The sequence below is a fragment of the Canis aureus genome, chromosome 23, assembly GCF_053574225.1.
Source record: "Canis aureus isolate CA01 chromosome 23, VMU_Caureus_v.1.0, whole genome shotgun sequence".
In the NCBI taxonomy this organism is placed as follows: Eukaryota; Metazoa; Chordata; class Mammalia; order Carnivora; family Canidae; genus Canis; species Canis aureus.
Window position 1 is genome coordinate 35,614,997 of NC_135633.1, and position 23,822 is coordinate 35,638,818.

At 37.0% G+C, this 23,822-nt stretch overlaps 2 protein-coding genes and 1 long non-coding RNA gene across 10 annotated transcripts in view; 2 read left to right on the plus strand and 1 right to left on the minus strand.

Moving 5' to 3' along the window:
- PCF11 (PCF11 cleavage and polyadenylation factor subunit) overlaps window positions 1-7,369 on the plus strand; it is a 23,703-nt gene extending 16,334 nt beyond the window's left edge. For both annotated transcript variants that reach the window (XM_077867237.1, XM_077867238.1), the window contains exons 10-16: window positions 1,254-1,373; window positions 1,984-2,089; window positions 3,699-3,882; window positions 4,390-4,545; window positions 4,802-4,894; window positions 5,418-5,453; window positions 6,262-7,369. In XM_077867237.1, coding sequence (XP_077723363.1) covers window positions 1,254-1,373; window positions 1,984-2,089; window positions 3,699-3,882; window positions 4,390-4,545; window positions 4,802-4,894; window positions 5,418-5,453; window positions 6,262-6,477 — 911 coding nt within the window. In that variant the 3' untranslated portion in view covers window positions 6,478-7,369. The remainder of the gene's footprint in view (window positions 1-1,253; window positions 1,374-1,983; window positions 2,090-3,698; window positions 3,883-4,389; window positions 4,546-4,801; window positions 4,895-5,417; window positions 5,454-6,261) is intronic.
- Window positions 2,149-14,922, minus strand: LOC144294987 (uncharacterized). The gene is made up of 3 exons (XR_013362329.1): window positions 14,704-14,922; window positions 13,748-13,794; window positions 2,149-13,293 (listed from the first exon to the last, which is right to left on the minus strand). It is a non-coding gene; the product is annotated as an uncharacterized LOC144294987 (long non-coding RNA).
- Window positions 14,923-14,938: 16 nt separating this feature from the next.
- Window positions 14,939-23,822, plus strand: part of ANKRD42 (ankyrin repeat domain 42) — a 76,962-nt gene continuing 68,078 nt past the window's right edge. For 2 of the 7 annotated variants that reach the window (XM_077867241.1, XM_077867242.1), the window contains exons 1-2: window positions 14,940-15,975; window positions 19,265-19,431. In XM_077867241.1, coding sequence (XP_077723367.1) covers window positions 15,918-15,975; window positions 19,265-19,431 — 225 coding nt within the window. In that variant the 5' untranslated portion in view covers window positions 14,940-15,917. Of the gene's footprint in view, window positions 15,976-19,264; window positions 19,432-23,822 lie in introns of all 7 variants that reach the window. The other 5 variants (XM_077867239.1, XM_077867240.1, XM_077867243.1 and 2 more) reach the window with 4 other exon arrangements.

Here is a 23,822-nt window from a genome sequence, read left to right on the forward strand (position 1 = left end):
TTTATTTATTCATGAGAGAGAGAATGAGAGAGAGGCAGAGACACAGGCAGAGGGAGAAGCAGGCTCCATGCAGGGAGCCCAATGTGGGACTCGATCCCGGGTCTCCAGGATCACGCCCTGGGCTGAAGGCGGCACTAAGCTGCTGAGCCACCCGGGCTGCCCTCAATTTTTAGTAGTTTAGAACTTTTTTCTACAGGTATAGTGAGATGTATAATAGTGACATACAAATACATTAAAATACTGTGTTTATAGTTTAAAGAATAATAATTATTAGATTACTTAGTGCTGGGCAGCCCTGGTGGCGCAGTGGTTTAGTGCCGCCTGCAGCCCGGAGTGTGATCCTGGAGATCCGGGATCGAGTCCCTTGTTGGGCTCCCTGCATGGAGCCTGCTTCTCCCTCTGCCTGTGTCTCTGCCTCTCTTGCGCTGTCTCTCTCATGAATAAATAAATAAAATCTTAAAAAAAAAAAAAAGATTACTTAGTGCTTAGCAAAATATGTAAGATTGATGCCTCACCAATGAGCTTAGAGACTGTTACCCTTGTCTCATTTAGTCAAATTATTGAAGCTTTAATAACCCTCACACCTGTTCAGCAGTAGCTTGAGGTACTTTGCAAGGGCAGTACTTCAGCAAAGGTCAGAGGGGCAGGTATCTTTGAGCCACATGGCTCATCTTCCTGCCTTAGTTCCCCTGGGTAGTCATGGAGGTGGGGGCAGGAATACTTTCACTTAGGCTTTGGGTATTCCCCGCCCCACCTGCCCCCGGAAATTTATGCTGACAGATAGCAATCTGTTCATCTATATAAAACTATCTTTCCCAGTATGGTTAGAAAATGAGAAAAGTGGGAAGTTGGATCTAGAGGTGGTGCTACATTAAATAGAAGGGAGCATGAGGCTTTCTGTTCTGTGTATTCTGCTTTTCTTTGGCATGAATTTAATTAAGCAAAAGTACATAATACTGTCATTTTTTGTTTTTAGATAATACATATAAAGTACTTATAAACATTTGCGAAGTATCAATGTTTTCAGTGTTAGCTTTTAGTATTATCCTAGAATGTATTTTTAAGAGATGATGACTTGCTAATGACCAAAATGAAAAATTCATTTTAGGAGCTTCTGAGATAATTACACTCATCTTTAACATGAGTTTGTCAAATATCCTGTTGATAGGCGTCTTGAAGAAAACTTAAAAAATGCTTAGTATAATATGCATCTTTAAGTTCAACTTTCATTTAAGTGTTATTTTTTTTTAAAGGAGCTCTTCCTAAGGCATATCCTGATAATCATCTCAGTCAGGTGGATGTAAATGAATTATTTTCAAAACTATTAAAAACAGGAATTCTCAAATTGTCTCAGCCTGATTCAGCTACAACACGTAAGTATGGTTCTATACTTCATCTCTATGAAAGTTCATTAACTTATAAAGCTGTATTATGATATAATAAGTTATGATAAAAGTTCTTAAAATAATTTTTTTCCAAATATCAAATATAATTGGTTTATAATGAAATTATTTAAAAATTTTCTATTATGGCACTAATACCTTTACAGTGGACATTGTTTCAATTAACATTCCTGCAAATGTCATGTGCAGACTCATTATTATTCTTCATTATTTTAGCTTTTTAAAATAGTTTGAATATTGAGGAAATAAAATTCATGTGAAAATTGACTTTTAAGAAATCAAACCTAGTATCATTTATCAAAATAATTGTATTAGTTTCCTTGGCCAGTAAATACAATGAATAGACAAGATGGGATTCTCTATTTTTTTTTTTTTATAAATTTATTTTTCATTGGTGTTCAATTTGCCAACATATAGAATAACACCCAGTGCTCATCCCATCAAGTGCCCCCCTCAGTGCCTGTCACCCAGTCACTCCCACCCCCCACCCGGATTCTCTATTTTTATAACACTATAATGTTCCTCTATAAAGAATGCTTAGAGGATGGTATTGAGAAGTTTATTTTTTTTCCAACTGAAGAAGTAAGTGAAGTTGCTGCTCAGCCTCCCCCAGAAGAGGAGGAAGATCAAAATGAAGATCAAGATGTTCCAGATCTTACCAATTTTACAATTGAAGAATTGAAACAGTATGTAATCTAATTTTCCAATTTTCCAAACATAAAAAGGACAGTGACTTTAATTAAACAGTGGATGTCATTGTTAGTGCTATTTGTTTTACCCTTCTTAATGTTTATGAAATTTAGGTAGCATTTTTTTTTTTTAAGTAGTAAAATATATGTAGCATAAGCTTCAGGAAGCTTTTAAATTTCCTTTTTAAAATATATCTGCTGCCTAAGTATTTAGGTCAAAAGGTCTTTTCCAAATTACTATTTTTTAATATCTGTGTTTGATACAGTAAATATAGGGAATTGAAATACTAGCTGTTGATAATCATGTCTTTTATATCTTCAGTTCTCTTAATCATTTTTTCTGTATTTGCTATTTTTCTTTTGTTTGAAGATATGAAAATGAGATTTTTATAGTTGAGTATTAAGAAATTTTTAAAAAATATTTTCATTTCATAAGTAATGCATGTTCACTGTAGAATATTAGAAAATTCTGGAGCACCTCTCTAGCTCAGTTTGTAGAGCATGTGACTCTTGATCTTCAGGTCATGAGTTCAAGCTTACTTTGGGCATAGAACCTACTTTAAAAAAAAAAGGAAAATAAAATTAGAAAATTCAAATAAATAAAATCAATAAAATTAACCTACATCATTTCTCACATTTATAACCACTCTTAATATTTAGTGCATATTTTTTTTCTAATATTCTGTTGCCTTTATTGCACATATAAAACTTAAAGGTGCTTTATGGACTCATTATATCCTTATGGTACTTTATAAAAATATAGACACTTAAATGGGTTATTCCTATTAAAATCAATTTTTTTTTCCAAAGTAATTCACTTAATTCAAGTTTTATAATGAAAGGCTTACAACAAAGGCTTATAATAAAAGATGGCATCCCTTTCTTCTGGTACTGTTCCTTGAATTTACTTCTCTATTTCTTAAAAGATAGACATTTTTCTGATTTGTCATATTTCTTGATTTCTCACTTTTGGGCAATCTCTTGACTTCTTGAAAATGAAGATTGAGCCAGCTCTTTTAACTGTCCTACCAACTCTTCCCCATAGTTATAAAACCAATTTTTATTAAATCATTATTCAGTATTAGCAGTTAATAACTGCCCTGTTTGTTCAGTTTGTTGGCTTTTCCAAATAGGGAGCCCAGAATTGTCAGAACTGAAGCTGACCTCAGTTTCCAGTTAGTATAATTTTTCTTTTAGTAATCTATACTACTATTATCGCTTCTGTACCACTTTCACCAGATGAGGGTGGGGCAGTTAGCAGATGATGATCATTCCAATTTTATCTAGAAAGGAAGTAACTGGGCCAAGTCTGTCAGAGGATGGACTCCATGTTCTAAAATTGACCAAAGTTAAAAAAATAATAATATTAAAATAAATAAATAACATTGACCAAGGTTAAAGAGGGTCAGTGACAAACTATTAGGATAATACTGATCTTTGGGTATTGTTTCAGCTCAAGTCTGGCTGAAACATTATTTGTTGTCACATAATAATGGCTTCACCATTATTAAAATATAGAAAACCGAGATATTTGTAACTGCCTTTTTAAAAGGCCATTTAGCCGTGTTATCAAAACTAAAGATGATTTCTGTATTTTTCAAAATAGACGTTATGATAGTGTTATAAATCGACTATACACTGGTATACAGTGTTACTCTTGTGGAATGAGGTTTACAACATCACAGACAGATGTATACGCAGATCACTTGGACTGGCATTATCGGCAAAATAGAACTGAAAAAGATGTTAGCAGAAAAGTCACTCATAGACGTTGGTACTACAGTTTAACAGTAAGTAGTCAATATACCTCCAAACCCTCTTTTAACCTTTAAATCCTATCATTCTATAAGCATATTAGTTTAAATAATTGCTAGGAGCTATCTTGTGAGTTTTCTGAATAGGATTTGACCCCTAGAATGTAAAAGTATTTTTAAATAAATTTAAAGAGTATGTATTTGCTTTTTGTTGAGGTAAGAGTAGGACATAAGTTTATTCTAACTCTAAAATTCCAGTTTTTCTGTGACCTTTTTTTTTTTTTGTAAAAAAATTCTATGTGAACTTTATCTTGTTTAAAATCAGTAGTTGTAATTTTAGAGGTAATGGAAAATGAACATTAAGATCTCCAGTTGTTTAATAGTTGCTTTCTGTTTGTTATGGAGTTCATGAAGAAGGTATATTTAAAAAATCCATATAAAGTATATTGTAGACAAATGTAATCCTTCATTGGCTTTATGTTAAAGAGAAGCAGTAAAAGTTTAGAAACAAAATATTTTTTATAAATCAACTCATTTTTTAAGGACTGGATAGAATTTGAGGAAATAGCTGATTTGGAAGAACGTGCAAAGAGCCAGTTTTTTGAAAAGGTGCATGAAGAAGTTGTGCTCAAGACTCAGGAGGCTGCTAAAGAAAAGGAGTTCCAAAGTGTACCTGCTGGACCAGCTGGAGCAGTTGAGGTAAGAGAAGAATATTAAATATTCTACCTCCGGTCATGCCCCTGACTTCCTTATCAATGACCAACAACAGTGAAATGTTAACTATTTTTGCATGGAGGAATGCAAAATCCTTAGGAGTTATTTTGTATCTGTACTATATATTGAACTTCCAGATGACTCTTATTTCTTTCACTTAGTAAAATGTTTATATTTTTTTATGTCATGTGATTGAATGTGTTCTGTTTCATAAATTTCATTTTTTGTGATTCTATTTTAGAGTTGTGAAATCTGTCAAGAACAGTTTGAACAATACTGGGATGAAGAGGAGGAGGAATGGCATTTGAAAAATGCTATTAGAGTAGATGGAAAGGTAATTTTCAGTTCTTTATAAGTGTTAACTATTTTTTTTTTTTTTTTTGTAGGGGATGCTTGCCATTTTGAAGGAAAAATGTTTTTGTTTTTTGATTTTTATAACAAAGGTGTTTTGATCTTCAGTTATAGAGTGTTTGAGTTGGAAGGTATCTTAGCAATCAACTGGTTCTATACTTGTTTTATATAAGAGGTTGCATAACTAGTTAATGATAAACCCAGACTGGGTCTTCTGATTCTGGTTAGTCTTTCTGTCTAACCACACTATTTTAATTCTGAATTTATATTTCATCATAAAGAACTGTTACTATCTTGAAAGTATACCTTGTTACCTACTTAAATGTGTAAAAAAGCAAGTTTAAGGAGACTTTGGGAAGAAACTCCCTTTATTCACATTTGTGATTTTTGTCACCTTTTCAAAGAGCTATTTTTTTGGTGTAAATTTCCAAAAAAAGAATCATTAGAATAGTCCATTAGAAATGAATATACATGTGAATACCTACTTTTTTTCTTTTTTGCTTCAGATTTATCATCCATCATGTTATGAAGATTATCAAAATGTAAGTTCTTTTTGGTTAATGTTCTCATTTACATTAATAAATTTTTTGTATCAGCAATATTGTTATTTTAACCTCATTGATGTGTATTGAGCTGTTTTGTGTTTTGATGAATCATTTAGGTTTCATCCAAATATTGGTGCTAGGATTGATAGGATCTAAGTTTTGAAATTTCTGTATTTTTTGCATTCTATTCATTTGAATCTTGAGGTCTTTCACTAGAGCAGTAGGCCTAGAGAATGTGAGGGAAACTGAACATAAGGATCCATGATGGGAACAGATTTCTAGAGTTAAGAGTAGCATTTACTTTTTTTTTTTTTCCTCCTACTTTGCTATATATCAGGAATAATTTTTAAATGATCACATGCAAAATTTGAAAGACCTATCTGTTGATCTTAGAAGTTCAAATTTCATATTTGAGAGTAACCATTTTTTTAATGCCAAACAATTTGGAAGATGTATTTAAGGATGTTCTAGGATGGTTTGTGAGGTCAGAGTATTTGAAATTTGGATAGTCACAAAAGATTCAGGGTACATGTAGGGGTTAAGTATAGAGGTATGTCTCATCAGCTTCTTTTGGCCTTAAATTGGTTACTGCTTTTCTTAGCTTAGATCATTGCTGAGTACATATTATTAAATGCTCAGTCTGCCTTTTATTTGGCTGCTTTTACAGTGTTTCATGGGGAAGCAGTTATTTCAGTTGCATTTGGTATGTTTCTTTGCCCATACAAGGGTCTTCTAAAACTAAATGTCATTAAATGTGATACTTTTGAGCTTTAATCAGAACTTAACAGGGCTTTTCATTTTGTAGACATCTTCATTTGATTGTACACCATCTCCCAGCAAGACACCAGTTGAAAACCCTTTGAACATTATGTTGAACATTGTCAAAAACGAATTGCAGGAACCCTGTGAAAGTCCCAAAGTTAAGGAAGAACGAATTGATACCCCACCAGCTTGTACAGAGGAAAGCATAGCAACACCCACTGAAATTAAAACAGAAAATGATACAGTCGAGTCAGTTTAAATAAAATGAGAAAGGTATGTTTTTCTTTTTAAAAAAAAGCTGCTGTTGGATCTAGAAGGTGAAGAATTTTTTATGTATATATAGACCTATATCTATATAAATTGTCTAGCTGAGGCAGGGCCTTCAGCTATCATTTGGTTAATAAATACATTTTAGTATTTGCATTTCCTACTGCCTGCACAGTTTCAGGTGCTTGTTGTGTGAAAGTTCTGTAGATGTGTGCAAATTTAACAAAATGAAATTGTATGTGTAAAAATGTACGATTTTCACTTGTGAAACTGTAAATTATAAATAAAAAATATTTTTGCTATCCATGGAGTGTAATATTTATGCACACCATCAAATAAAGACAGTGTTTCTGTACTTTTTATTGGGTGAAATGGAATTAAACAGCAACCTCAACGTAAGATTTTTTTTTCTACTAGCTTCCCACAGCTAAAGAAGCAAATTCTGGTTAGTTTTATCCTTGAAAAGAGGGGTGTGAGAGAGCACTGCAGGACTTTTCTCAAATAGAAAAGCCAGATTTGAGAAAATTTTAAAAACGAAATAGGACTTTGCATATATATATCTCTAGCTATAGAGAACCATCCAGATGTCCATTTTTGAAAAGTATCTAATGAAGCAACTTTTATTGAACTTGGACACTGATGCCATCAAACGATTAACAAATATATTTAAGTACTAAAGGTGATTTTTTTTTTAATGACATTTTTCAAATATGTCAAACGATTTAATGCAGATGAACATATTTCTATTTTAAGTTACAGGGGAATCTGTAAGAATGTTCATTTGAAACATGGTTAACCTTTTTCCTTTGTTGGTTTTGACTGAATTAGATGGATACCATGAGATGTTAATATTCATACATGTAATAAATAGAATGATGAAGAAACTTCCAGCTTGTATCTCTTTATTTCTTGAATGGCTTTAGAATGTGACTTCTTTTTATGTCTTTGTTCATTTACTGTCCTTTAAAATGTGAACATGGCACCTGCTATAAGCCAGGAACTCCGAGATGCAAGATTATTATTTTCTGCTATCTTTTGGAGGAGATGGGCATATAAAAAAATAAAAGTCAGTGAAGTATTTACTATGTTGTAGGCATTGGCAAATTTTTAATATGTATTTTCTTTGGTATTTATTAGATAATCCTACATAGTAGATGGTATCCCCAGTGTAGACTGAACAACTCAAAGTTGCAGACCTGGCTTTGCTTTATTTTATTCTGTACTATTTCTGCAATTAAAAAAAAAAAAAAAAAAAACCCTAAGTAGGTAAACCTAACTACCTGGAAGTGGGTTATAGAAGACTATAGAGGGGGTGGTATTTCGGTCTTGGAGGATAACTAGAAGTGGAGTCCACATTGGTGGGAAGGCTGGCTATGGAGAATGGACAACAAACATAAAGATCTGAAAACACATATGTTTTCAAAAATGCAAAAAATTTTTATATAGCTAAAACCCAACAACCTTGCATAGAAGATTATAGTCTTCTTGGTCACACTTAAAAGTCCATATTGCACTGGTGAGCATGGGAGCCACCAGAGATTTGAAACAAATGCTATCTGTATCTTTTTTTATTGAAGAATCAAGTGAATAAAAATTATAAAAGATTGTCAAGTGCTATTTGACAGTAAGAAAAACTGGTAGTTGCCCACTGGATTTGAGAGGTAAAAATAGAAGATGCCTGGGTGGCTCAGTGGTTAAGCCTCTGCCTTCGGCTCAGGGCATGATCCTGGGGTCCCGGGATCAAGTCCGACATCGGGCTCCCTGCATGGAGCCTGCTTCTCCCTCTGTGTCTCGAATGAATGAATGAATAATTAAATAAATAAATAACTCCTCCCTCCCCCAAAGGTAAAAACACAATTATGTGATAGCTGAACTTACGAATATACATGAACACTCATGAAGAAATGCTGGGATCTGAATCCAAAAATGTAAGCAAAATTTTCTGTTGTGTCTTTTGGGAGAACTTTTATCAAATGCTTAAAAGTATGTAACAAAAGAAAGGTGACATTCAAACCTAGCAGTGTACCAAGAGTGTCCATATCACGGAAGAGGGTCAAGGACAGGTCACTGAGGGGCAAACATTTAGACTCCTAGGTAGGAAGGTGAGAAAGAAGCACTATTGGTGGTAAAAAACAGTAATGGTTAAAAAAAAAAAGAATGGGCAGTATAAACCAAGTAAAAAATATGGAACTATTGAGAAATATCCCCTAACAATCGACTGAAGAACAGGTGAATATGGGTGCTAACACCAATTGCAATGGGTTGTGTGGGTGAGGTGACAAAGCTGTAAGAGCTATTCTTCATGAAATTTAACTGGAGATTTAATTGTAGTTAGAATGAGACAAAGACGTTTAACATGTATATTAAAAAATGAGAAAGACAGATGATGGATAGGCCAGTTTCAGAGCTGGAAAGAGATAACAGCACAAAAGGAATTAGCTTTGGAGTGGCAGAGGGACAATACTTTCTCTGAGATGATCACAGGTACTTACGGCTGGAATTGAAAAATCCGATTCCTAGTTTTATTGAGTAGAAAGCTGGATATTGGGTAGTGATTCAGATGTGTGGCCCCCAAATTTTACTTCATTAGAATCCATGAGTATGAAGAACAGACTTTATCTTTGGAGGGTCTCATTTAGTAGATTCTCATTCAGACGCCTCCACTATTTAAGAAGCTCCATAGTTCTACATCTAAATAATGTCAATTATATCGGAATTAAACCAGTTGATTTTAATAAATAGATCTGATAACTGATCTAGGAAGCAGCAACACTGAATTGTAATCCCAAAAGATGTTAAATTAATAGTCAATACATATTACTGGGAACTAGAACTTGTAAGTAATCTACAATGGAAAGTATAGCAAGGAAAGCCAAAGGAAGCCTCATGTAAGATGGAATATCGTCTTTTGAAGTAATAGATGAAGTTTGTGAGAATAAAAGCATTTTGTTTCTTAAAACCTACAAAATTCATTGTTCATAATCCTCCATGATGTTGATTCTAATATAACTTGCTTATTTCAAACCTAGTTTTAACTTTTCTGTTCTGGAAAATACTACAAAGTAATCTTATTTAGCTAAAAATAAAATAAGCTTTGGCCAAAAAACCTATTTATATAATATTAGAAGTTTTTCAATTAACAACCTAAAATAGGTAATTCTAGATTATAGTTTTGTTTTCCCTATCAACTTTCTTTACAACCTATTTAGCAACTATTAAATGCTCCAAGTGGTTTACAAATACAAGGCATCTAACTATACCTGCAAATGGAGAGTTTTAGCAGACTAAAGAGGTTACCTGGAGGTAGAAATTGAAAGTCAGGCTATAAGGCCTGAACTTCTGTAGAAGTAGGGTTTTCTCCCAATCCTATGTGGGGTCACTTTGCCATGCAGGTGGGAAAGAGCAAGAAAAAAGCCAAAAAGCACCTATGGGGTGAAAGTTTGGTGGTGCACACCAAAGAGAGAGCAAGAAAGCTTGCAAGAGAGTATTTAGGCAGAAGGAAAATGGTTACCAAAATGCATTTAACTTTTGGCCTTGGGTTGGCCCTGCTCCCTCCTTTGGAACTGAAGGCAAAAAGCTGATTTATGGAGGATTTAAGCAGAACCCTCTTTGGAAAAACGGAGAGGTGGAAACATATGCTTCCTACTTAAAAAGAATTCCACTTCTTCTGTAATGCTGAGATGCCCACTTCAGTGTGTTCTGGAATGCTTCACTTAAGACATTTCCTTCAATCAGTCCCTCACTTACCTCGAAATCCTGTGCATTCTGGGTTTTTACATCTTGACTCCTGAGTGTTACCAGTGACTCCTTGCCAAAACCAGCTTCTTAATCTTTCCTGACCCATACATCCCCTTAAAAGTACTTTTTCTTATATAACAGTATGTTTTCTTATGCTTTTGTATTTTTACCTATGAAGAATTTTTGTAAAACTTAAAAAATAAGTTTCCTTTCACATCTTTCTTGTTCTATAACCACTGAGTTAATCTTCTATAGATCCTTTGAAAAAATTTTCACAAATTTTAAAATACTAAATGAGATCGCATGTTTCGCCTTTTTCATTTACTCTTTTTTCCATGTTGATTAATGATGTTGATCTTCATTTTTACAACTGGGTAATATTTCATAGGAATGTAGCATAATTTAGCAATTCTTTCACTGATGGGTTGTCTATGTACAACCATAATGTGTTGCAAGGACTATCATACTCCAAGAGAACAAGTTATTTGTAAGATTTTACAGCTGGATAGTTCCCAACTCAAGGGTAACGTATATTTAGAATTTTGACAGATACTGCCAAATTGTCCTTTATGGATCACAGCAATTTAATCTCTCACCACCTGGAGCTTCAGACTTCTCCCAACACTCTTTATCCACTTTTAGTTTTTATCATAGTGATGTGCAGAGCATTTGTTTTCAATGTTTGAGTAAATTTTGTTAATTTCCTTTTTTTCTCTTCAACTTGTAGTTGACATGGAACATTCATTAGTTTCCGGTGTTCTTGCTTTTGGTATTTTTAATCACTCTTCTTGCTAATTAGCTTTTCTAGAGTTACTCTTTTTCCGACTTGATAATAAACATTGTCTACTGCTGGTCTCAATTTCATGGTACTATTATCTTGTAGCCTTTTATTTTTTTATTTTTATTTTTTAAAGATTTTATTTATTTATTCATAGAGACAGAGAGGCAGAGACACAGGCAGAGGGAGAAGCAGGCTCCATGCAGAGAGCCTGACGTGGGACTCGATCCAGGGTCTCCAGGATCACGCCCTGGGCTGCAGGAGGCGCTAAACCGCTGCGCCACCCGGGCTACCCCCTTGTAGCCTTTTAAATATTTGTTTCTCTCTAGTCTTTGGGGTTTGTATTGCTTAGGAAGGCCTTACTAAGATGTATAAAAACAAATTTCTGTATTTTCTTTTAGCACTTTAATTCTTCTGAAATTTTTGCATATGAAAATGAAGAGCCTATATTTCTCTATTTGAAATGCCATCTCTGTAATAAATGTATACATGGGGTTATTTCTGAACTTTAGTTTGCTCCACTATTTGTCCAGTTCTATTTCAGCACTACTTTGTAGTTCTGATGTGTATTTGAGTAAATTCTCATTCGTTTAAAAAAAACATTTTGGTTAATCTTGCACTTAAATTTTTCCAGATAAAAAGAAAATCTTGATTTCCACTAAAAATTGTTAGAATTTGTACTTAAAAGGCAATACATTTATAATCTGAGTAGAATCTTTACAATGCTTAGCCTACTCATGTAGGGACACAGTGTATCTTTTCACTTAGTTCTGATCTTCTGTAACATCCATAAATGATGTTTTATGATTTTTTAACATAGGCTTTATTTCTTGATAGATTTCTAGAAGATTTCACCATTGTTGCTAATGTGAATGAGTTTACATTTAATAGTTGATTATATCTAGTTTATTTATTTTTGTTTATATCGTTTATAAAAAATCTTCTATATGTTGCTGAGCTTACCATCTTCCTGACAATATTGTCTTACTGATATTCCGGGTAGATAATATCATTTATCTTAATTTCTTCCTAATTTCATACCTTAGTTATTTTGATTATTATTACACTGGACTCAAAATTCTCAGAACAATGTTGAATTGTATGAATGAAGGAAATAGCCTGGATCATGACATTAAGTGTTTTATTTCTGGTTGATACCCTTCATCCAGTTAAACTTTTGTTCCTTGCTTAATATAAATTGTATTTCTTTTTTAAAGATTTTATTTATTTATTCATGAGAAAGAGACAGAGAGGCAGAAACACAGGTGGAGGGAGAAGCAGGCTCCATGCAGGGAGCCTGACATGGGACTCGATCCCGGGTCTCCAGGATCAGGCCCTGGGCTGAAGGCAGCGTTAAACCGCCGAGCCACCCGGGCTGCCCTATGAATTGTATTTCTTAAATAAATCAGTAATAAATCCTAATTTTTCAAGTGCTTTTTCAGTAACAATTAAAATCATAGTTTTTCTCTACTAATGTAGAAAATTTTCACTAAGGTTGACTATTCTTGTATTGGTGGGATTAACCCAATTTGGTTATGACATTATTTTCTAAATGCACTGCTGGCTTCATAATTTCCTTAGGTTTTTCACCGGAGTATTCATAAGTGAGACTGAGATTTTTTTTTTATTTTCATTATCCTTGTTTAGATTCTGTTATGGTTATGCTCCCGTCATAGTTGGGACATACTCAATTCTTCTCTATGCTTTGTTCCTGGTGACTTTGGTCAAGGATATACAGGATATTCTTTCATGATTATCAGTTTATTAAGGTTTTCTAACTACAGCCAATTTTTGAAAATCTGTATTTTCCTAGAAAATTATCCAAATAAATTTTCAAGATTATTAGTATAAAGCTACTTGAGACTCACTTCTAGTTTTGGGAGTCCCTCATATCTGAAATATGTTCCTTTGTTTCCATTATTGTTTTCTTTCCTTCTTTAAATTTGCTAAGTGTCTATTTATTGTTCTTTTCAAACAGCAGTTATCAATTTTATATTTTATTTAATTAATATCTGCTTTTATTTTTAATCCCTCTCAAGTTTATTTTGGGAGATTTTATTTTTTCTGCTTCTCTGCTGTTTCAGTTTTCTTTTTTATCCTTCCTGTCATGTGTGTATCCTTTAAGGGTGTACTAACCCTCAGTGAGTTTATCCATATAACACAGCAACAAATGAAGCCTTTTACCATTATTATGTAACTGGCTACAAACTGTATTAATTTGGAGTCAGAGTGTGTTCCAATTCCCCACCTCCTACTTATGTGATCTTGGCCAAATGTGAGCAGTTTCTTCATCTGTAAAAACAGAAATAATAATACAGATTAAGTTTGAAACTCTTTGCAAATCATTTAGCATAGAAACTGGCCCCTATAATAACTCAATAGATGTCTGGCAAGACAAAACACCTTAGCTGCCCTATTTCTAAAAATAAGGGGATTGAGATGACTAATGATTTTATTAGTTCATCCACCAATCAACTGCTCATCAAGCCACCTGCTAACCCACAACCACAGTTACTAAGCCCTCCCCTTGAACTAAGTATTCAGAATGTCAGGAGCACCAAGATGAATAATGATACAATCCCTACCTTCCAGAAGCTCAGAGTTGGGGAGGTGGCATGACTGCTAAATAGCTAATTATAATATAATGTGATAAGTAGTCTAATAAGGGCTGTGTATATTCAAAGGCTTTGAGAAGTATGGCAAAATCAAAGATCTAGATTGGACACCTAATTCAGTTAATACTTACTAGCTGTGAATCTTCAGGCAATTAACTTTGGTACTTTGTTTCTCTATCTGCAAAAAGGAAGAGTCATACTGTTCTGGTAGGTTAAGGATTAAGTAAGAAAATTAATACAAAGTGCTTATTACAGTGTCTGACTCGTGAACTCACCACATGACGATTATTAATACTAATATTACAAGAGGCTATGGAAGTTAAAGAAAGCCAATTTACTGTACTTCAGGGGAATTTCCCAAATGTGTTTAAAAACAAGACGTGCGGCAAGGTAATAAGGATGGGAAAAAAACAGGGTAAAAGGGGAATCGAGGTAGGTGATATCCCTGGAGGGCAGATAATTCTAATTTCTCTGCTAAATTAAATCCGAACCATGTAGTTTCTTTTTCTTTTATTTATTAAGTAGGCTCCATGCCCAACGTGGGGCTGGAACTCACCACCCTGAGATCACCGGTCGCATTCTCTACCAACTGAGTCAGCCAAGCGCCCCGCAATGTATTTTCAATGGAGTGACTGGAAGAATGAATACATATTAAGCAATACGGTTGCAGAAAAGGATTTGGGCCAAACTATTGAAAGTGAACACTTTACACTAAAAGGAACCTTGGAGCAGTCTTTGGACTACTGACCTGTGTTTATACTGGCTCCCACAACTTACCTGTTTGGTCTTAGCAAATTACGAACCCCTTGAATGGCCTCACCTACAAACCAGGGACAACACCTACCTTATAAAATTATTGTGAGAATTAAGTACCAAGCAATTACCCAAGAGCCTGGCACTAATAAGCATTCAATACTGAGAGCGGGTGCAGCTGCTAACTTCCTCTCTGGGTCTTTCTCCATACCTGTGCGTAACAGGGTCAGAACACACACTTCCTCCAATGTTCCAACAAACACTGAAAAATTGCACTAGGCCTGCCAAGGACGAAGAAAGGCCCCGCCCGGCCCGCGCCACACAGGTCACCTACGCAAACCGCAGTCCTGGAGCCTCCACCTGCGTCGCTGAGGCATGGAAGGCGCGACGGATGCCAGGCCATTAGAGAGACAGGGCCTCGGTACGCCGGGACTGAGACCGAGCCGAACTTCAGGAGCACCGGCCCGTACCACCATCCGATCTCTCCAGAGGCGAAGCCCTGGAAAAGGTGGAGGAGAAGCCGGAAGTGACGCAAGGCCGTGAGGAACTGGAAATGACCGCAGCACGCCGGAAGTTTACCCGTTTCCAAGGCCGCGGCTCCCGCGCCGCTGGCACCAGTCGGCTGGACTCGGGACGCTGGAAAGCGACTCGGAGGAGCGGGTACCAGCCGCCGGCGGCCGCCGCCTGAGCGACTCGCGGGGAGTAGCAATCGAGGACGGCGGCCGCCCCTCTAGCTGTCGCGTGTGGAGGATAAACGGCCGACACGGCCAGCGTGGCGGCCAGCTAAGGGAGGGAGTTAGCGAAGACCAGGACTTGAGTCCCGGCGAAGACACGGAAAGAACCTGTGACGACGGCGGCCACCGCTGTGGGGGCTCTACGGGAAGGTTAAGTGAAGACGCCGGCTTCTCCCGCACTGACTCGAGAAGGGTCAGTGAAGACCTGGGCCATGTCTCTCGGGAGAGAGTTAGGGGAGATGGTGGCCGCCGTCACGTCAGTGCCTGGGAGAGCGTAAGGGGAGACCGAGGCTTCAGCAGCAGCGACCCGAATTTAAGCGAAGTGGGCAGCCGTCAGGCTAGTGATTGTGAGGGACCGGTCCGAGGAGACCGCGGCCGCTGCTTCAGGGATCCTTGGGAGGGTGTCCGAGAAGTCCGGGGCTCGCAGCCCAGCGACCCCGGGGAGAGAGGCAGTGGCTACTGCAGCCGCCGCCTCAGTGGCTCTTGGGAGGAAGGGAGCGTCGATGGCGGCCACAGCCTCAGCACCTCCTGGGAGGGAGTAAGCGAAGACCGCGGCTACGCGGCCAGCGACTCCTCCGGGGTGAGCGGCAGCGTAGACGCCAGCCGCTGCCTCCGGGGCTTCTGGGATAGAGAAAGTGAAGACGAGGGTTTCCGCTGCGGGGGCTCTTGGGACAGAAGCCGGGAAGACCGCGGCCCGGGTCCTAGCGACGACGAAGGCAGCCGCTGCAGCGGTTCGTGGGTGACAGCGAGTGAAGACCGCCGAAGCAGCAGGGGCCTGGACTCGACTCCTCCGCGGAGCCCGAGGGATCGCACCATGCCAGGGGTGTCTGATTCAGGCCCCTCCACCTTCTCTAGGGAGACTGCAACCCCTTGTGAGTCCGACTCTACGTTCGCCCTGGCCTCTGACCCTCGGGCGTTCACCCACCCACATCACCCACATCAGCGTTGGCCCTTTATGGCAGTTTCCTTTCTCAGCTGTTACTCCTAATTTTCCTTAGTTGACCTTTTTTTTTTTTTTTTTTTTTTTTAGTTGACCAATTTTAAGTGGGTCCCAAAGCTGTTCATCTGTTTCTCATCCTCCCTCACTTCAGCTTACCCCTCTTTCTACCTGCACTATTCCTGAGAGTTCTTGCCCAGATTGACATAAATGTTTGTTAAATCTTAGGGACCCTTGGCTTCTCTGCAGCATTTGGCTCTGTAGAGATGACTTTAGACTTACCTAGTTTTCTTCCTTACTCTCTATTGACTCTCCCTTAGATGAGTTTTCTTCCATCCTCTTTTCTTACATTCTCCTTAAATGCTGTCTTTACCCCCCCCCCCCCCGCAATAATGCCATCCCTGATGCTTTTTTCTGGTATGAAAAACTATGTCTTAAATCCTACTGAAATCTACGGTGCTCAACCATCCAGTAAATATTTGAGTGCCTACTCTTTGCTATATCTTGAGGATATATCACTGAAGAAGACAGGCACATTCCTTACCTTCTCGGAGGAAAGAGAAATGCTGAGCAAATAATAACTAGTGGAATAATTACTATAAAGAGTAGAGTGCTGTTGGCTTCAGTATGGGTTGAGGATGGGTATCAGAAAAAACAGAGACACCGAACACTGAGATCTGCTGTGGACTCATATATACAGCTCCCTTCTGAAACTCTTCCTTTGGCACCTCAGTCATCACATGCAAAGTTTGTATCCATGTGTCCACTCTGTCCTTTGATGTCTGCTATCTTAATGGCACCACACCACTCAGGTAACTAAGCTGGACACCTTTTTACATCCCCTTCAGCAATAGGATGGTTGGTTTTTGTTGTTGTTGTTGTTGTTTGTTTTGTGGTTTCTTGACTACATCCTACTGTTCATGCTGTTGAGGATGCCTTTCCCTGTTCCCATTTTACCTGGCAAACTACTGCTAATCCTTGAGAATCCATTCTTTAACAAAATTACAGGACTTTTATATATACTTTTTTTAATTCTTTTTTTTTAAAGATTTTATTTATTCATAAGAGACAGAGAGAAAGACACACAGGCAGAGGGAGAAGCAGGGTCCATGCAGGGAGCCCAATGTGGGACTTGATCCCGGGTCTCCAGCATCATGCCCTGGGCTGAAGGCAGATGCTCAACCGCTCAGCCACCCAAGGTTTTATTTATTGGAGAGAGCTAGAGCGTGCACAAACTCAGGGAGGGAAAAAGGAAGACGACTCCCCGCTGAGCAGGGAGGCTATGGTGAGGCTGGATCCTGGGGCTCCAGGATCACAACCTGAGCCCAAGGCAGATGTTTGACAGACTTTGCCACCCAGTCATCCCCTTGAAGATTAACTTTTAGATACTACCTTCCCCAGAAATCCTTTCTTCCTCCCTTTTCTTCCTGGCTATGTTAGAAGTCTTCTGTGCTTTCATAAATTTTTAAGAATATTTCTGTCATTGCTCCTACCACATTATTTTATAATTTGTTTGTATCTTTCTGTGAGTTTGGATAAAGACCATGTTATCTTCATCTTTTTATCTTTATGGTAGACACCAAATTAACGTTGAGTGGGTGAGTGAATAAATTGGGATGGGATGTGGTGAAAAAGAAAAGGCTATAAAATTAGATGGAGTCAAATTATGGGAGGGTATATCTTGTCATTTTGAGAGTTTGGACTTTGTTCTCTAGACCACCAGTGGATAATCAGAAACAGTTAGTGGAGTAGAGGTATGAAGGGATCAGGATAGTGTCCCTGTATAAAATGGATTAAAGTGGGTAGAACATCATTTGTAGATCTTATAGTACTAGGTTAAAGGAGAAGAATGAAGGTCTGGCCTAGGATATTAAAATCATTAAACTTATTAAGTGGCCTGGTTATTTTTGCTACCTTCCTTGCACCCTTCCCAATGTGTATATATCTTTATTGTTCTTAAAGGTCTTACTCAAATGTTTACTCCTCCACTATCTTAATTTTACCTATACTTAGAGCATTACTGTTGGTTTTATTACCTTATCGGCTTTATCCAAATAGATTTTAAAGTGCTGGTAGAAAGAAAATGTATTAAGTCCATGTCCATTTTCCATCATATTGTCATAGTGCCTGGCACATGATAGATGCTCAGAAAGGATTTTTGAGTAACATGTGTAGCATTTTATTAAGGGGTGGTATAAGCTATGATTCTACCCTCAAGAAATTAACATTTGAGTTGTGGAAAAAGGATATATATATAGAGTAGTAGTACAAGATTGAGTAGATTATCTACCAGAAATGTTTGTGAGTTCTTTTGAAAACAATTTGAAGTGAGGAATTGTGCCTTTTTGTTTAGGAAACGTCTTGATTAAACTTTATGCTCCTTTCTCCTCTAATAACTGTTTCTTCATGCTTTACTTCTGGCTTACAGTGCACATTAAAATATTTCACAATCACAAGGTTGTGATTTTGAACGTTATAAAATATAAGACCACTGGAGTGTATGGAGTGTATGAAGTAAACATTGTGACCCTTTCTTAGTGTAGTAAATATGAGAAGGATAAGAAAATCATATTGATAGAATATATCAGCCTATGTGAGATAAGGCTTTGGTAAAACAACTGGAGAGTAGGCCTTTGTTATGGAGAATGCCCTGGGTTGTAGTTCAGAACTATAACTTACCCCTTTTCCTGCCAAAGACGTGAAATGATTCTTGACTTTTCACAGTGATAACCTGGTGGGTTTTACCTGGTGGGGTGAAATCTAGAAATGTAGGGGCCTTCTAAGACTTTGGCCCTGAAGAGTTTCTCCCTCATAGGCTAATTCTTGCCCAGAATTCTTTGTCAAAATTATCATTTCAGTGCTTCAAAATTTATGGTTCCAGTGGCTTTTGCTCAGGTAAGCTGAACTTGTTTGTGTTTCTCTGTATTTATATGTCTCTCCAGACTCAAGGAGGCAGTTGGCCCTGAGACCTCAGTTCTTTGATAAGTCCAAGAAAAGTTGTTGATTTTCAGTTTGTTCAGCTTTTCTTGCGCCTATGGGAGTGATAACTTCTATGTTCTTTGTGTGTTAGAGCTAAATGGGATTAAGATGTTAATCACAAACATCCGTGTAGTAAATTGTTTGGAAAGCCAAAGTGATTTTGTGCTTTTTTTTGAATCATTGCTTTAGTCTTTTTTTTTTTTTTTTTAAGATTTATAATATATATTAAGCAATTTGATTTTCAGTAGGTGCCCGGAAGAAGGTGCATTTTGGTAGCATTCATGATGCAGTACGAGCTGGAGATGTAAAGCAGCTTTCGGATATAATAGAACGAGGAGTCAGCATTAATGAAGTTGACATTCTCCATAAGTTTAGCCCTTTACATTGGGCAGCACATTCTGGAAGTTTGGAGGTAAGAAGCTGTATACATTATTAAGCTGAAGTAAGGGTAGTAGTTTTGAAGATTTAGCAACTAGGACTGAGATTTTATGCTAGGCACTGGGAATATTTTTCTTTTCAATTCTAATATTTGCTGTTCTGGTTACTATGCCTTTGTAACAAGTTATCCCAAAGGGTAGTGGCATGAAATAACCTTTTGTGCTCAGAGGTAAATTAGGAATTTGGATCTCAAGGAAAGCACATCTCCGTTTCATGATGTGTGGGGCTTCAGCTAGAAGGTTTAAATGCTGGAGCTGGAATCTTCAGAAGGCTCACTCATACAGATGTCTGATGGGTGATACTGGCTATACGTTGGCCACCTTAATTCCTCTTCGTGTGTGTGTGTGTGTTTTTAAGGTTATTTATTCATGAGAGACACAGAGACACAGGCAGAGGAGAAATGGCCGCCCCCGCAAGAAGTCCCATGTGGGACTCCATCCCGATCCTGGAATTCTATGCCCTGAGCCAAAGGCCCACCCTCAACCGCTGAGCCACCCAGGCGTACTTCCATGTGGGTTTTTATGTGAGGTCCCTCCACCTGGGGCTTGTTTGTGATTCCTCACAATGTGGTGGCTAAGTTTCAAAGGCGAACATTGATGGTAACTTACAGAGGGTAATATATGAATATCTAGTTCTATTAATCCTAGCATTTTTCCTATAGTTATTTTAGATTTTTAGAAAATAAGTGGGATATTACAGTTGCATTTGAAGTCTCTTAGCACCCCTCTCAGGTGCCATTTCTCTCCTTCCAACTCCAGAGATAAACTATTACTCTGAATTTGGTGTTTAATGTTCCCATCTATATTTTGTTATTACATATGATTATATTATTGCTTTTAATGACATTTTATGTAAATGACATCATACGTATATATCATCTTGTAGCTTGCATTTTGTGTTCAACAATGTATTTTTGAGTCTTAACTATGTGGTTACATTTATGTACTCCATTTCTTTCTTTCTTTCTTTCTTTCTTTCTTTCTTTCTTTCTTTCTTTCTTTCTTTCTTTCTTTCTTTCTTTCTCTTTTCTTTCTTTTCTTTCTTCCCTCCCTTCCTTCCTTCCTTCCTTCCTTCCTTCCTTCCTTCCTTCCTTCCTTCCTTCCTTCCTTCCTGATTTTATTTATTCACGAGAGACCGAGAGAGAGAGAGGAAGAGGCAGAGACACGGGCAGAAGGAGAAGCAGGCTCCATGCAGGGAGCCTGACACGGGACCAGGTCTCCAGGATCAGCCCCTGGGCTGAAGGTGGTGCTAAACCCCTGAGCCACCTGGGCTGCCCACTCCATTTCTTTCAGACATGTTATGATAATGCGTTCTTAAGACTAATATTAGAATTTATCCACTTTTTGATTGATGGATATTTAGTTAGTCTCAATTTTTAGCTAGTACAAGCAGTGCTTATTGAGTATTTTTATGCAAAACTTAATTCTTGGGTTGTGTGCAAAGCCTATTGGACTTTTTCCTCCTGATTTGGGGTTGTGTGTGTAGCTTATTTTCATTACTACATTTCCCCAGCCTGTAGGCTGCCGTAGTTCTGTTCACTATAAAGTCCGTTTTTTTCCCCTGCCACACAAAGACTGCTTTCTGACACAGAGAAACTGTGTGATTTTTGTTTGTTTGGGCTTCTCTGCTTCTTGGAACCAAATCTGGCCCAGAGAATTATATTAAATAGCTTGAACTTATCCTGCAGGGGATACAGTCACTAACATTGACTTAAGAAAGGTTTCAAGTAACATCAGATGTTAGTTTTAGAGTGATAACTTTATACTGATAACTTTATACTCTCCACCAGTTTGTGTGCCCTGCTTGAATTGTTGTAAACATGGATTTTTGCTTTGGCCTTTTAGTGTCTTCCTTTCACCTAGGAGAAATGTGTCTTGATGAGTTTGTAATGCTGGGGAGTATTTTTTTCTGTTTATTTCTGAATCCCTGTTGGATCTACATTTTGGCAGCTTTCCCATCTGTTCTCTGGTTTCAGATGTCTCCCCCATCAAAGATGGGGTTTTCTTCTTGTTTATCTTGCTCTTTTATTATTATTATTTTTAAAGATTTTGAAGAGGGAGGAAGTAATGATCTTATTTTTCCATATTCAAATAGGATGGGGTTTCCTCTCCTTCCTGGTATCCTTTCAGCCTTTCTGATTACTCTCAGTCGTCTTTGGTTAACCTCCTCTGCTTCCTCTATAAATACAGGTACTTCTTATTCTTCTGCTAATGACCTTTTCTCTCCTATTTTATATCCTCTCTCTAGGTAGTCTTTTAGAGTTCCTTGGCTTTATCACTACTACATAGTAAGTCACGGATTTGCTTTCTCTTGAGCTCTGGCTTCTATATCAGATGTTTGATCAATAATAGCTCATGCATCGCTCATAGGATCTCAAATTGGTCTAAAACTAAACCAGTATTCTTTTCCTTCCCTTTCCTAGTTTTCCAGGCTAATGACTTTGCATCATTATTGCATAGTCTCCATTTTTTCCAGAAGCACACAATATCAACATTTGTAGGAAGGTGCACTTCATAATGCACATTGATGCAGTGAGAACTGATTACTACTAGATCGTTGATTTTGTTCCATCTTTGTCTCCTGAGTTAGTCTTCTCCATCTCCTAGCAGCTACTGCTTTAGAGCTAATTGATTTCTTTCTTTTCTGTCTCATCTATCTTTAGTTCATATTCAATATAAAGTTACTGCTCTAAAACTAATATCTGGTGTTACTTGAAACCTTTAAATCCATGTAGTATCTATGAATAAATAAATAAAATCTTAAAAAAAAATAAATCCATGTAGTGACTCTATCCACTATAGGATAAAGTTTAAGGTATTTAGGGATCCCTGGGTGGCGCAGCGGTTTGGCGCCTGCCTTTGGCCCAGGGCGCGATCCTGGAGACCCGGGATCGAATCCCACGTCGGGCTCCCGGTGCATGGAGCCTGCTTCTGCCTCTCTCTCTCTCTCTCTCTCTCTCTGTGACTATCATAAATAAATAAAAATTTATAAAAAAAAAAAAGTTTAAGGTATTTAATAGAAGGGACTTCTCTCTCCAACCTCATTTCCCATTGTTTTATTCTGTAGTATGGGTGACTACTGTCATTTCCCCCACTAGTCTGCTGTTTCATGTTCCCATAGACTTGACACATGCTGTTTTATCTGCTTGGTTTCATCTCTTCCTATTGGTTACTTGGTTGAAAACCAGGTCAGACAGCACCCACTTGGCATATGGCCTTCTGTTTTTCTCCCCTCAACATCCTCTTTACCCAGGAGCTACCCTTAAATCTTACATATATTTTTAAAATTATATTTGTTTCTATTTATTACTTTGAGCCTCTTTTACATTTTGAGCTCTTTGAAGGTATCATTTGGGTTTTATTTCTCTATTTTTCCATCTGGCATAGTGTCTGGCACATTGAATTCTTAATGTTTGCTGTATTGCTGAATTTGTTGAATTAAATTGTGTGTCTAGAACAGATATGCCAGAAATGTTTGTTGAATTTTAACAAAAATAAATCTAAACCAAAAGGTTTTGGTGCCTTTCTGCCTTCCCATTTAAAGATCATCTCCTAATTTTATATTTGAGTACTACATTAATGCTTTTACATTTTGTTATTCTTTTGAAATATCTTAAGACTGTGGTACTTATGTTGATAATATGAAATATCACTAAATAAACAACTGGTAAACATGGTGCTTTATTAGACTTCATTTTTTTTTTTTTTTCTGTCAGATGAAATCAGTTCTTGAGCCCCTATGGTAAACTTTTTATTTCAAATATATTTTTCACTGCCAGAATTTCTTTTCCTTCCTTCTTTTTTAAAAATGATTTGTCTCTTTCTTTGTATTTTGTATATTTTCTTTTTTCATTTTCTCCAATTGTATTACATCTTTTACATTTTGAAGTTAACTTGAAATATAATAATATTTCATTTATGTGGGTGAGAATCAATATTTGAATATTCATGAACCTTAAATAGTTAAATTTATTCAAAATTGAAATGAATCTTATAAATAAATATGCTATATTTATACTAATTAAACTATATCTTCAAAACATAGATATTTATAGTTTTAGTTAAATTTCATATACTTCATTTTTATCTGCAACTTTGAGATTGAATTGTTTCTCATATATATCATGAATTAGGCAAAACTTTAATTCAAACAATACATTTTTATGAGTGTGTGTGTATTAATTTTTATTGAAGATGTTATTTTTTAAAAGATTTTATTTATTTGAGAGAGAGAGAGAGAGAGAGAGAGAGCACAAGTGGGGAGGGGCAGAAGAAGAGGGAGAAGCAAACTTGCCAGGACCCTGGGATAATGACCTGAGCCAGAGGCAGACACTCAACCAACTGAGCCACCCAGGCATCCCAAATA